The 15,472-nt window shown below is 37.8% G+C and overlaps 1 protein-coding gene across 1 annotated transcript; it reads left to right on the forward strand.

The window, feature by feature from the left end:
* The first annotated feature begins 1,216 nt into the window (after positions 1 to 1,216).
* srxn1 (sulfiredoxin 1 homolog (S. cerevisiae)) lies at positions 1,217 to 3,105 on the forward strand. The gene is made up of 2 exons (XM_036578017.1): positions 1,217 to 1,507; positions 2,336 to 3,105. Exons 1-2 carry the CDS (start codon positions 1,232 to 1,234, stop codon positions 2,543 to 2,545), a joined length of 486 nt encoding a protein of 161 aa, XP_036433910.1. The 5' UTR covers positions 1,217 to 1,231; the 3' UTR covers positions 2,546 to 3,105.
* The last annotated feature ends 12,367 nt before the right edge of the window (positions 3,106 to 15,472 follow it).

Genomic DNA, 15,472 nt, shown 5'->3' on the forward strand with positions numbered 1-15,472 from the left:
TAAAATACCTAAAACAAAGCACACTCCCAACACAAGAGATTAAAAACACAAACTAAAACACAGCACAAATGTGATCAGGGGGGTGTACTATGAAGCAGGATTTCAGGGTTAGCGAGCTTAGTTAGAGCTTACTTGGTGTTAAATTCAGGCTTACTGATGTCACGACGGTGGCTCAGTTGCAAGCGAGTTGTATCACCATAGCAATGTATCCCCTGAAGCTAACCTGCTCAGAGCAGGTTAAGTTGATTCAAGCCCAAGAGATTGAATATAATCCCACCTCTAAACCAATGCTATTCTTCCAAAAAATGGCGTCACCCTTCTTAGATGACCCAGTGGATATTGGCGCTCGCATTGAAAGAGGATCACTGCGTAGTGCAAGAGTATTTAGGGACAGATTAAATCCGCTTGCTTTGCCCGATGATGTACTGTTTGAATGGTATAGATTCTCAGCTGAGGGCATTATCTAGATATGCAAACTTCTTGAGCCTTATGTCAGCAATTCCACCCTCTGGAGCCACGCGCTTACAGTGCCACAAACAGTTTGTATAGCGCTGCGGTTCTTCGCCTCTGGCTCTTACTTGTACTCAGTGGGGGATGCTGAGCACCTAAGCAAGAACACTGTATGTCGGGCTATACGCAGGGTTTACCTTGGACTGAAAGAGCTGCTAGATGTGTTTGTAGTGTTTCCAGGCCACTTGCCAGTGCAAAATATAAAGGAAGGTTTTATCAGATTGCAGGTAGCCTAACGCTGATACACACTCCTCGTTGAAATTTGAAGTAACTGGAGACAAAACTTTTTTTGTGCGCCACGTCGATCATAAAGCTTCGAATATCACTGAAATCATTTGAGAAATTCAAACGTTAAAGTATTTTGATTCAGAAAAACTACAGCTCCCCATTTGACTTGTATTTATTTACACTGCAGTCTTGCCCGGACCAATATGGCGGACGCGTTGACGTGTCGCAGCAACGAGCCGAAGCGGCCAATACGGCGTCTGTCTGTGTCTATGAGCGGGCGTCCAGGACCAAGTCTGAAAAACACTGCTTTAGAGTATGAGAGAAAAGAGATATCAGAAAACGTGTTTTGATCGTGAATAGCAATAGTATATCTACACCCTCCGGGAGTGTTACAGTTCGACCACTTGTTAAACATTTTGAAACAACTTGTTGAAAACGACTTTGGTAAGTCCCCTTCCCGTTGTTGTATGTGAACACACCCACAGGGTGACGCATGCGCGGAGCAGCGTCAGAAGCTTCCGGGATCCTCCGGCTAGTCAGCGTGATGCTGCGAGTTTTACAGAGTATTAATAACAGCTTTACTGTCAGCTTTCTACAGCAGTCTGCTCCCCGCAGCCAGCGCACCATGGGCAGCTTAAACCACGAAAACCGCTCCATTCATTCTGACAATGTTGAAGAAGTTCATAACATCCCGGTGGATGTGATCATTCGACCCATTCCCTCAGTGCTGGACGAGCAGAAAGTTCAGAGCCTCATGGATACAATAAAGGTAAGCCTCGGAGTTTTATTATAACTTATTAAATCTTATTGTAACGATTCACTCCGGCTGGAACCAGTATCCAAATTATTAAATTATAATAACTACTATTGTTATTACTACTGAAACATGAACACACCTCACTAACTGCATTCACCTGTTTACAGTGACAAGTCCTGTAGACAAGCCTGACAAGACCTTCACAGTCAGGATTTCTGAGTTAGCTGGATAACTTAAACCATGGAGGAGTGCAATTGTGGAATATTTAGATTCTGAATCCTGAATATGATCTTGATTCTGAAGCACAACCATTAAGTATTTAGTATTATGAGTATTACTGAACATGAAGAAATTAGTATTATTAGGTAATATAATATAAATATGCACAAATTATTTATTTGCATTATTATATGCAAATTATATGCATTAATCCTGCTCATATATTTTTTATATTTATATGTTAAATATTTCTAGCTTAACCCCTGCTCCTTAAGCTAAACACCCTGTAAGATGAAGCCAAATCACACAGTTCTTCCAGGTCCCTGATTGTATGTACAGCCATCAGGATGCATTACGCACCATTATAAAGATAAACTGTCTTTGTCCTCATCTTCATTATGCTAAATTATTTACATCTTTATCTGTATCTGCCGAAAGTGAGGATTGCCCAATAGGCAGTGAGCTAAGAGACTGTCCTATTGAACTAATCATCAGTTTAGGCTTAAGTAATCTGGCTTAATGAGAAATCTTGCTTTGTGAAATATTTCTGTTGACCGACCTGTAGTCCTATATATTCATATGTTTACCAGAACAAACATTTATATATCAACATTTTCACAGGAGACATCTGACATCAGAGTTGTCCCTCCCATAGACGTGTTATGGATCACGGGAGAAAAAGGAGGTAACTATTTCTACTCGTTTGGAGGATGCCATAGATTTGCTGCTTACCAGAGACTACAGATGAAATCCATCCCAGCCAAGATTATCAAATCAAACATTTCAGACTTGCGCACCTACTTGGGAGCTTCAACACCTAATCTACAGTGACATGAAAGAGAACTAGGATCAAGAGCACCTATGACCTGAGATGGTTCATCTGGACTACAGTTACACTATGATTGTGTCTATCCGCAGTTGTTCTTGAAGGTGCCAAAAGCAAATATGTGCATTAGAATGGAGGAAACACCTATTGTTTGTGTACAATGCTAGGGTATTTTCTGTCAAATCTCAACTGGCCAAAACGCTAATTGTTCCCTCTGTTTATTTATTTAAAATTTTAAATATAACTTTATTTTTTATTTTAGTTTTTTTGTTATGATAAATATTTTATTAATATATGAACAGTTAGATGGGAAGATTTGAATTAAAATCTTAATCATATGGCACTTGAGGCCATTTTATCACCATTGTAACAGGACTGATATTCACCACAAGATGGCAGTGTTGTACTGTTTATACTTTATGTCAGGCCCAAAGTGACATTCTATCTGGGGACCCTCACCCATACTTGTATTAACATTTTGTATATATAATATCAATTATATTTGCTATATAAGTCAGAAATTAAGAGCTGAATGAAATAAATAAATACAAAATAATTCACGAAATGTGTTTAAATGACGTGGTTCATTTCAGCTTTTTTATTTTTTGGAAGCAGAGTCATCAGTGATGTCTTCACAAGATATTTTTTCATCAATATCATGATTAAACTATGAAATGATCTGAAGAAAGAAAGATAGAAAAACAACATATGAGTGGTGACCCCTTCTAGTTGGGGGCCCTCAGCAAGTGATATATACTGCTTATAGCAAGAAGTGGCTCTCTTGTTGACCATACGGATCATGATATTTTCATTATATTTAAATATAAATTTGATTAAACATGAGTATTTTACATAAGTAAATAAATATTTCAGATGAAGTATCCTATATATATATATATATATATATATATATATATATATATATATAAATCATGGAAATTGGGATTATGTTGACCTGTATAAGCATTACATATAACACTTACACTGATTGACCACTTCAGTAAGTAATTCTCCTTGTTTCTTCACTTGTTCATACATTTTATCAACTCCACTTACTATATAGGTGCACTTTGTAGTTCTACAATTACAGACTGTTGTCCATCTGTTTCTCTGCATACTTTGTTAGCCCCCTTTTATCCTGTTCTTCAGTGGTCAGGACCCCCATGGACACTCACAGAGCAGGTACTATTTGGGTGATGGATCATTCTCAGCACTGCAGTAACACTGACGTGGTGGTGGTGTGTTAGTGTGTGTTGCGCTGGTCTGAGTGGATCAGACACAGCAGTTCTGTTGGAGTTTTTAAACACCTCAGTGTCACTGCTGGACTGAGAATAGTCCACCAACCAAAAATATCCAGCCAATAGTGTCGTGTGGGCAGCGTCCTGTGACCACTGATGGAGGACTAGAGGATGACCAACACAACCTGTACAGTAAAAGATGAACTACTGTTTCTGATTTTACCATCTACAAGGTGGACCACAATGTTGATGTGTCTATTGGAGTGGACACAGTGTTCAAAAATTCCAGCAGCACTGCTGTGTCTGATCCTTTTGTATCAGCTTGACACACACTAACACACTACCACCACGTCCGTGACACTGCAGTGCTGAGAATGATCCACCACCCAAATAATACCCTCTGTAGTGGTCCTGTGAGGGTCCTGAACATTGAAGAGCGAGATAAAAGGGGGCTAGTAAAGTATGCAGAGAAACAGATTGACTACAGTCTGTAATCCCAGAACTACAGAGTGCACCTATACAGTAAGTGAAGTCGATAAAATGGACAGTGAGTGTAGAAACAAGGGGATGTGCTTGATGAAGTGGCTGGTCAGTGTACATACCACTACAAAATGAATAAAATAGGTTTAGCATAGTAGCTCAGCATCCCCTAAACATGCAATAAATATGTCATCAAATGTCAGCGAGAAATATCAGTTAAAACTAAACATCTACCTGACGTTTAGATTTAATTAGATTAATTTTTAAATATCTGCCACTACCGATTTGATTCCAGGTTCATCATGCATCCCTAACAATAATCTTAAATCTTGTACGTATGACAGTTCTTATGAAATTATTTGAATGTTGCATTTTCGGCATACTGACGCACGATGAACCTGGAATCAAATCTGTAGTGGCAGATATTTGCTTAAAAAAATAATCTAAGTGTAGGTCCCAATTCCTCCAGTGTAGTTTCAGTGGAAACTCTACTGTGTGCAGGAACAGGTGTCAAAAATACCAGACTGTGGGTGTTTCTGTTTCTAATTGCCAAACCACAACTAGATCAAATAATTTTTCCCTGTATTGCTACTGCTATTCATTTTTCCCAAGGCTTTTGCCTCCCAGACCAGAGTGCGATACTTGCTTAAATGCCCCAACCACAATCTGACCAATTGCTGATGTCATATTGGTTATTCAGACCGCAGTCTGTCCAACAGCACGTGCTGGTCTGGCATCAGTCCGGCTCCTCAGTGCTCCTCTGACTCTCTGCTTCACAGCCTGCTGAGACCATTCATTTCAAGGGGTCATATCAGAAAATGTAATTTGACTGGGGGTGTTCAAACTTTTGCATAGGACTGTACATGCAAATTGTAGGAGGAAGGTACATACAAGTTGTTCTTTGTGTACATGAAACAGACAAGCCACACTTTTTTATTTACAGCTCTCACTTTCACTTTCTTGCTACTTGTGTTATATATGAACATCCTATTTAACACTACAATGTGGAGCAATGTCTGTATTTAGTTGTATTGTGGATGTGGCCTAAGATTAATTTAGTGATTTACTTGTCCAAAAGAATTTAGTTAAGTGGGTGAAGGAGTCATTAAGACAGTGATGTCATTAAGGCATCTGTGGAATCAGAGATAAAAAAAATGTGGAGTAGCATCAGAATTAAAGATTGGACAAGTAAAGAATCTAGAAGGTCCAGCAATATTCTTCTACCAAGCTTCTTAATCAGAGCAGGATATATTTGGGGTCATGTGTCATGAGAACCAGACCATATTGTGAACTGGACAGAAAAAAAATGAACACAGCAACTCTGGTGATGTTACGCTACTATATATAGATAGGTTTGTATGCAGGGCCTCAAATTCCCAGACTGATGTTGGACTGCAGAAGACATCGACCATAGAGAGAGAATTTATGTATTTAAATATTTATTTATTGTATAGTTGTGGTCATCATGTTTAAATATTAGATCTTTTGATGACAATAGATCTTTACTGCAACTCTTCAAAGTTGAACTACACATCATACTTTTGATTTTTTTTTCACAAAAAGTGTGGTTCATGCACATTCTTTCAGAATTTAACTTATTTATTTTATAAAAAGAGTATAAAGTTTCAAGATGCACCATTCACTCTCTCAGCCTATACAGTCCATATATAGAGATAAAGCCCCAAATATGGCCCCCTTTGATTTAGCTGTTTTTATGATGTCATAAATACGAAACACAATTACCCACCTATTCAGCCCACAGCAGTTTAGTCTGCACATTAATGTGTTATGAGTGTTTTTAATGATGTTTTTTTTCAGCCTGGACTGCTTGAATGATACCATACAATGCAGCCAATCAGAACTGAGAAACTTTACATATATCAGTCTTATATTATAATTGTAAGTAACCATAAAACTATTTCAAGTTCACATTGTGATGACAGCACACTTAGTGAGCCCAAGATGGAAAGCCACACCAGAGTCTGTGAGGTCAGCTTATGAATGCAAAATAAATAGAAGGTAAAGCTTATTAGCATAGCTTACACGTTATGAAAGACACCTTACATCAGCTCCAGTTTTGCCCACAGAAAGAATGAGATCAAATTTGCATTTGATGATTTCAAAAAGTCCAAACCTAAGATTCTTCTTGAACACACACACATGTTTTCAGTTCCTATAATAGTCTGTCACAGTTCATCTTATGAATAGCAACCAATAACCTTTTTACCAATTTCAGTTTTTTTAAGTGGTGTGCAATGAAGGCTTTGCTTCCTGCACAACCTTTAACAGCTAAACCCTGCACGTTGACTTGTTAAATTTACAGGAGACACAGCTCTTTACTTGAGAGGCAATGAGAGTGGTTACGATAAAGAAAGTACAGCTACAGGGAATAGAGGAAATTTTGAACATCCCTGGTCAAATTTCATGTTTTGTTAATTTTTTTTTTAAGTGAAAATAAGTTAACACATCTGCTACACTGAACTTCGATATAGTATTTTTAGTGCTTAATTTGTATAAAATAAAAAAAAAAACAAAGAAAAAATGTGGCATAACATTTGCATCCACATTTTATATTTAATAAATTTTTTCAGTATGTTAATTTCAGCAACTAAACAGTAATTGAAATCAACAAAACATGTAACATGACTGTAACCCACAAGAAATGTTTGGATTGTGCAGTGACAATATAGCCACTCCCACAGTGCAGAGAAACTCTGGGAGAAATAATGCTTTATAGTTTCTTGGAATCAAACAGTTTAATATCTCTGTAACTCTACTGCAAAGTGTTGAGATTTTTGTTCTGAGTATATATTTAGAGGGTTGGAGGACTACTTGACAGGATGACTGGTCCCCTTTAAGTACAAGAAAAATGTAGGATATGAGGCCTTTAATTTAGCTTCTTTTGGTTTCCATGTAAGACACATATGCTTGGAACTTTTAAAGTGCAAAGTTAAATTTGTAAGAATGTAACTGAGCTCTAACAAATGTACTGATAACAGCTGATGGGAGACAACAGCTGGAGTGTGAGGGCTTTAGCTGTTCCAGTGGATGAGTCTGTATGGCAGACATGTGGCTGTAAAGCAATATATAAAGCCAACATGCACCAAGCACTCACACCCACGATCGGGAGAAGGGATGTGTTGACCTTTTCACCTGAGTGTTAAATGTGTTTCTAATGACACACACATTGACCGGGTGTATCCAATAAACCATCAGGTGTGTGTGTGTGTGTGTGTGTATGTGTGTGTGTGTGTGTGCATATGTGTGTGTTTGATGTTGGGCGTGGACCCCAGTGAACTGAAGATGAGCACATGCGGAAGGAATCTTTTCCACAACTTTAAACTCTTCCTTTTTGACCCTTGACCTGAGGTTAGCTAGGGGTATGACCCGGTAAAAAAGAAAGAAAAAAAGAATATTCATTAATGAAAGTATGAACATATGGCCATGTCAAATACTAATCATGCTAATTGCCTGATTTTAGGATTAGTCGCATTTTGTATGTTTTACACTCCTAATTGTTTTCAAAGATCTATGTACTAAACAAATATCTCCTTCTAAATTCAAGAGCCCTTGATCTATTTTCCAGTAAAAACCACTGATGGTTCTGCAGACTAAGTTATGAATAATTCAAGCAAGTATCACAGCAGCAATAAATAATGTCGAGTGTTTTTACAGACAGATTTATGTTGGCCTTTTCACTCTGTTGTTTCTGGCAGTCAGAGTTATGGAATATTCAACTTCATGACATTTTTTCTGAAAATGTCAACGCAACCCAAAGACAGAAAATCAGAGAGGGAGAGGAGGAGAGCTGTAGAAATAGAGCAGCATCTCAAAATCATTCAATCATTAAAACATTATTAACAGATCTGTATAATTCTTACAAAAGATGTTCTTATTATCTTCTTATTTCAATATCCATAAACAGCTGGCTGCTTGTGTTCCGTTTTATGCCAGAGAAGGCCAATGTGGGTCCAAAATTGTTGCAACCAATCAGTAGAGCACATTTCACTTAATTTTTTCATTTTTATGAGTGGGGTGAGGTGTGCTTCCTTTTCGCTGGAATGATTCCTTAGCCTAAGACTAAGTATTCCACAGTGTTAGTTAAATGCTCTTGTTGTATGCTACTTGAATGTTTCTATAGCTGGGATGATAAGCAGTTTTGAAAAAGTCATAAAATTAGTTATAAATATTTTCTTTGTCAATATTTAGAACAATGCAGATACACTATCAGTATATTTAGGGCATTTTGCATTTACATCAGAGGTGAGGGGACAAGGCCCTTTCACACTAAGCTATGCCTATCGTAACCACATACCAAATGACACATCACGTTCAAAAACTTGAAACCTCTGTTTTTAGAGGGTGCACTCACCACTGCCACTGTCAGCAACTTCCTGCACTGCCATTTATCATTTCCCCATTACTGCATTAACTTAAAGCCAGAACCAAGCCACTGAAATCCATAGATGATCAAGATTTGAAAATTTGCTGAAGACGAAGCTGAAGTTTCGAGCTTTGAACTCCACACAAACAAGATAGAGCTCCTCCTGCTGTTTGTTGAAGTTTTTTAGCAGAATGGGCTGTTACTCGGTGTCTGTATCTTTGAGTTGTACTGGCTAAATAAAAAATTATTGCCATTTTTTCTTGATGAATCCATGAATTCTTCATTTGTGATTTCTTCCTGCATTGGACAGGATGTGACGGTTTCAATGTGTTAAATCTCTTAAAATTTAATTGGCGTGAACATGAATTAGACTATAATGAATTACGGAAAATAGTGTTTATGTGTGGCAGAACATCTGAAAGATGCTGAATGGATTATAAGGCCTAGATAAGGATAAATTCAATTTCATGGCTGTTATTTATAATATTAATAACAGGTTGCCCTAGTCCTGTACGATACCATTCACTGAAAGGTGTTTAGTATGATATAATATGGATCACATCAATGAAGAACCCTGTCCTCCAGGATTCATGAGATGAAGGTTTTACAGATATTCCTCCCCGAAGTCTCCACATCACCACTGCCTGGATGAGCTAGTTGGGTAAATGTTGCTTTAATGACTGGATGATTGAGGCGTGATGTGAATTTGTAGGGTGTGAGTTTGCGTTACTTGTTAGCTACATTAGACTCATAGCTCCATTGCAAACTTTGGACACCAAACAAGTCTTAGCTGATCAACTGTGTTTGGGGTAAGAGGAAATTGTGTACATATGGCAGTGTTCAGTTATGGTGGCTACTGTAAGTATAGTGCAATTTTGACACAAAAAGCAGCAGCCCAGCCTGAACTTCTGCTTTCTTTGATCAGAGAGGAACACGCGGAAGGTGCAGACCTGCAACTGTGATTGCTACCTCGCAGGTCGGCTCAGGAAGATAACGAAGCCTTTCCGCCCACAATGGATGGGCCCCTGGGGTCTAGACCTGGCTATCCGCCTCCCCGTGGGGGCCTTCAGGAAGTAGAGAGGGGGGCCCAGGCCCCCGGTGGGCCAGCCCCGCTCGACTGTAAATTTCTGGCGAAAGAATCGTCGCGTGTAAGAAGACTTCCTGTGGCTCACTGACTGTCTGGAAGTAACTGTATCCTCAAAGGACTCTTGACACGCGAAACCCTTTCTCTATCTGAACAGAGAGAGAGACAGAGAGAGAGAGATCCTACTTGGGGGGCTTTAAGCTGCACCTGCTACTTTTGGGAGAAATTAAATGAACTTCAGTGCTGGGGCTGCTTTTCTTTATATGTGGAAATTACTCTTCTGCCCAGGGTGCATATGGTAGAGGAGAGAGAAAGGAAGTGGTTCCAGGTAATTTAGAGGAAGAACAGATTTCCTTATATGTGCACATGTGTGGTTGAGCATAAGCACTGTCTGTTTGCGTTAGAGTGGCTGTATATCTGCAAGCAAAAGAAAATATATTCACAAATATTTTTCAGAAAGTGTTTTGAAACATATTCACATATACGTTTAACATTTAACATGGCCATTATTACAGTACTGTGCAAAAGTCAGAGACCGCCCCTCATTTATTTAATTTCCTGGCACAACGGCCATTAAACAGTTATGCATTTTTCCGTTGCAGGAAAAAAAGCAGAAAACATATCTAACAGAAAATTACATGGAAGCCTCAACAACTAAATATAATTTAGTTAATTTTTCCCTATTTATTGGGGTCCATCTTTTCAGGAGATTTGCTTTTCAAAGTAATCTGCAGGGATATTTTTCCACACCATGTTAGAAGTTGGTTGCATTTTCTGCTTCTCATCATCCAAGTAATCCCAAACACATTCAGTGATGTTGAGGTCTGGACTGTGGGGTGGTCAGTTCATTGCTCCTACCAACAGCATCTTTGTTTGGATTGCATATTTGCATGTTTTTTGTTTTTTGTAGCTATACATCCTTTCAGACCCATTACATTGAGTTGTCTTCTCACAGATTTTTTTTCAGATTTGAAGGGAGAGTTGTGGTTGATTTTTATCCCATCTGTCAAAAGTGAAATTAATGTTTATCTGATGATGATGACAGTTTTGGTGGTCTTGCCTCATTTTCTCTATATCTTTTACTAAAAGATATAGAGACTCCAGTTTTGGAAGCTCTTTTGTTCACTTATTTTCCTCTTTCTTATGCTAGTAGATTGCTATGTCTAATCTCCTCAGAAATATCTCCTGAGAAATTAAAAAAAGTGTATTTCACTTTTTTGCAAATTAAATAAATGAAGGGTAATTTCTGACTTTTGCAAAGTACTGTACATATATTTAACCTAAAGCCTTATATCTTAATTTTCAACCTTGAGGGTATCATGCCAGTAATGAGGGGTTCCACCCCAGTGACAGTTCAGTACACTTTTTGGTGTTGTTTTTTGTCCCCTTCTCTGTACATGATAGTTTAAATGATAAAGATTGCTATCAGACCTGATTGCCAAGTTGACTTCTTAAGGAAGAAAAAAAAAAATCCTTACTGTTTTTAATTATTATTTCATTGTGATTTTAATTAAAATAGACTTTGCTACACATTGTGACTCACAAAGTGTTTTAGATGAATAGTACATCTTAAATATATTTAAATATATTTAAACATATTTACAGTACAACAAATAAATAAATAAATAAATGTGGCCTGTGCAAAAGTTATGGCACATTTTTATTTTAGTTTTTTTTTTTCCAATACGTTAAACTCTAGAAATTATATGGTAAAATTTGCCAATAAATGCTACATAAAAGTCTGTAGAGGATGTGTTAAAAATGTTGTTCATGTGATATATGACATATGTTGACATAAATTGCACATGTTTTTTGGGTATGAGGAAATATGTGTCCATATTCCATATCGGCACAAGAATGATCTATAAATATATGTGCTTGTTTCTGTATGTGTGCCTTTATGTGTGTAGGCCCCAAAAGCACCTGTCATTGTCTGTGAAAATGGCTGTCTATGGCGTAACTCTAACTCTCTGATCTTTACAGGAGTGAGACAGTGTCATGCTGCTGTGCTCTCTGTTCACTTGATAGAGTCTGCTGTGTGTGTGTGTGTGTGTGTGTGTGTGTGTGTGAGAGAGAGAGAGAGAGAGAGAGAGAGAGAGCTTAGCTAGTTCTCCATTGTTTGTCTTTCATCTCTCCCATTGTGATCCAACCTCCCAAATGGCTGGTAAACATAAGACCCCAGCCTGTAACCTACTAGTCCTGTCATAGCCTAGTTCAGGGTTCAGCATGAGTCAAACACTGTAATGATGCATGAGAGGATAGAGAGCATTTCACTATTCTACACAATTTCACAGCAGAGTGACCCAGTCAAACTTGTAAATGCATTAATAATAACCATATAACTCTCTCTCTCTCTCTCTCTCTCTCTCTCTCTCTCTCTCTCTCTCTCTCTCTGTGTGTGTGTGTGTGTGTGTGTGTGTGTGTGGTTTTACAGTGCTTTTTTTTCCTCTATAAAATCCCAACAGTATTGACAGTAAGACTGACCTCCTGCCTGGCAGCTCATCCATTGGTTCCACTTAGTAATGCATTACTCTGGAGCTGTTTTCCAAAAACTCGGAGAATGCCCCCCCTACTGTAGCCATGTAATGTGTGCCAGACCACCTTTTACCATGTGACTCAGCTGAATTGTGATTGTAGATGAGATTAATATTGCTTTACCCTACGATCTTTAAAAAAATAAAGGTATCAAAACTTTTTTTTTTGTTTTTTTTGGAGTGACTCCTTTCAGTGGATGGTTGTTTACGTAATTATTTCAGCTTTTTTTCCAACCTGAAAACAAATTGACTCAAAACAGACTTAAAATGGGATTCTATGTTGGAAAGTTCTCTGTTCTTTTACTGAGTATGAGGAAACCTGACGAAAGATTATTGATGCTAATAGACTGTGTGCTGCAGATGTGACAGATGGAGGCTGTGACTGAAATAGATCCCTAGTCCCTCATTAGTATTGAGCTTTATTTAGTTGCTCTGTTGAAAGAAAAAAAATAAACAGCTTACACCAGCTTGCATTCCATGTTGGTCAAAGCTGGTTTAGTGCTGCTTTAGCAGGTCACCTGATGACATTTTCTATTACATTTCCAACACCAATTACATTGCATTGTCATTATAAGCTAGAACAAAGGGCTTAAGTGAAAATGTACCATGTGCACACTGTGCTGTGTCAAACAGTCTCTGACAGTGTGCAGCAGCACTTAATGAAGCAGGTAATTTAACATCTAACCTTTTTTGTATCAACATTTCATTATTGTTATCTATCTATTCTATAAAGTGTCCACATGTGCAATTCCTGCTAATAATATTGCTTGTTTTTGATTTTTCATATGGACATATAAAGCATTAGATATCTTGTGAATATGGTAACTCGGTGTACTTCATTTACCTTTTATGTAGTGCTATTATTGTATGTAGGTGTAGGTGTAGATGATAACAGTAGGCAGAAATTAGGTTGAAAAAGTGTTCCTTTAAAGAACCATCCACTGTCAGATTCTTTAGGGAACCAAAAGTGGTTAGTTCATGGCATTGTTCCAAAGGATCTTTTTATTTTAAGAGTGTAGTCAGATATTTGAGGTCAACTCCTTGAACTTTAGACCTATTTTTTGAGTCATAAATTGTCCTGCAACTATCATAAAACTAATATGTGAGTTATGTATTCATGAGAGAGAGGAACTGACCCACATGTGGCTTTCTTGGGGTTAACGGGTTAAAATTCATTGCTTATGCTATGCTAATTGTGTCGAATCTATGCCATCCTCCGTTGGGTTAGATAGTTATGGGGTCAGACAGTTATGAGGCCAACTTGAATGGGCTTCCTTTTCCTGTGCGGCTTCCGGAAGGATCCTACCATTGACCCCTACCTGTAGGAGTCACTGACCTGTGCCCTGAGAACCTGGCTGAGACAGCTGAGGGCTTTGTGCTCATACACTGCACTTCTGTGAGATGACCAAACTGCCCACGGATGGTACCGTCCAGAAGACAGGCTTTGCATCATAGCCAACTAACCATACGCACTCATACACACATGTTTAACTGACTATACTTCCTCTCAAGATGCAGAAAGTGCAACTGGGCCTCTGCTAATGCTGTGAAAAATGAGTTGTCCTGAAAACACATTACGCTTTCACTCACACACACATGGCCACAACATGCACCACAAGAGTGATTAATCACAGACTGTTTGACCCCGGTCATTTAGAGAGTGTTTTGACTTAAAGCAGATCTACTGTGAAGCACATTCATACAGAGCCGTTAGATATGACTTCATTAATAATTCTTTTTTATGATTCATTGCATCAATTCACAAAGGAGTGAATTATATATGTAAAATTATATCAGCCCATTAATTCCCAATCCATTCCCACAATTGTGACCGAAATTTAGTTTTGAGTTGTAAAGCTCTAAAAGTTGTCAGTATGAGTTGTAAACTATAAATGAAATTATAGGTTGTCTTGATGTCAAATGAAAATTTGTTTGGTGGTGGAATTGCTTATATGACCAGAACCAGACCAGAGATTTTCTTCAAGCATGCATCTGAGAATGACTGTGGCCCATATTCATCAAATTTGCACAAAAAAGTGCTGCTTTGACCATTTTTTAATACAGCATGAACTATTCTGTGTCTCAGTCTTTGGACTTTTGTATGACAAGGAAATGATGAGCGCAAATGATGAATCAGCTTCAATGCGTGAAATCAAGTGCCAGGCTACTAGTGCCTCATTTGCATATAATTTACATGAAGCACACCCTAATTCATGCAGATGGTTCTGTAGGGAGCCAATAAAACAATTCAGTGGCTTGTGAGCCAATTGCTGCACTCTTAGGTGAGTGCACTGCTCCCCCTACTGATCACACTTCATTGTGTTAAAGTTATGACAACTGATATAAATAAAATCTTAAACAAAACAGTTTTTAATTGTTTTTTTTAGACAGTAGAGTGATGTGATTATGTAGTATGACTATTTTCCTAAAACAACATATTTAAACACTGTTCTATTGAATTATGCTTCTGAACTAGCTGTGTTTTGTATTTTTTGGAATGGAATAGTTGCAGCATTTGCTCATGCCAGTGTGCATGTAAAATAAGTACATCCACTTTTGTCCTGGATTGCCATGAGCACAAATTATTAATGTTATTGTTATTTCTTTTTTTATTCTTAGTGTATAGATGTAAGATGATACTGATAATACTTGTGGTTAGTTAACCACAAATCAGACATTTCTTTTTCGTTGTTAAACTATTATGCTCAAGTGAGTTTGATTGTATAGATATGCCAAAGAATTGATGAATAACTAAACTTGTTATCAAATTTGAGTGTGCTCATGTTATGTTCAGATTTGACTGTACGCAACTTTAATGAATACTGACCATTGTCTGTATCGGAGGTCTAAAGATGGAAGTCACTAAAACATCTTATGATATAGCTATAACTACTGTACTTGGGTCTAATAAGGGTCTATAACTGATAATTTAATAAGAATCTACTATCACATTTATGTCATGTTAATGGGCGACACAAAAATCTTAACGGTCATAAATGTGGCTGGTGGGATAACACAGGGGTTCACATTTACTTTTGATTATCCTGACTATCTATTGTTTTCTTTTATACCACTTGACTTTGTCTAAAGTTTTGGACATGATATAACTGACCTAATAAAGACTACATTCAACATTTCCTTGATTCCATGAATTCCATATTGATATCATTGCTTTCTCAGTTGTACTTGGCTTACTGTTGATCAGTCAGTTA

Source organism: Colossoma macropomum, unplaced genomic scaffold (assembly GCF_904425465.1).
Source record: "Colossoma macropomum unplaced genomic scaffold, Colossoma_macropomum, whole genome shotgun sequence".
Classification (NCBI taxonomy): domain Eukaryota; kingdom Metazoa; phylum Chordata; class Actinopteri; order Characiformes; family Serrasalmidae; genus Colossoma; species Colossoma macropomum.

Excerpts from the sequence above, each read along its gene's own strand:
- srxn1 (XM_036578017.1), top strand. The coding sequence starts at position 1,232 with ATGCGCGGAGCAGCGTCAGAAGCTTCCGGGATCCTCCGGCTAGTCAGC. Across the intron at positions 1,508-2,335 it reads GCCTCATGGATACAATAAAG|GAGACATCTGACATCAGAGT; the intron begins GTAAGCCTCGGA and ends ACATTTTCACAG.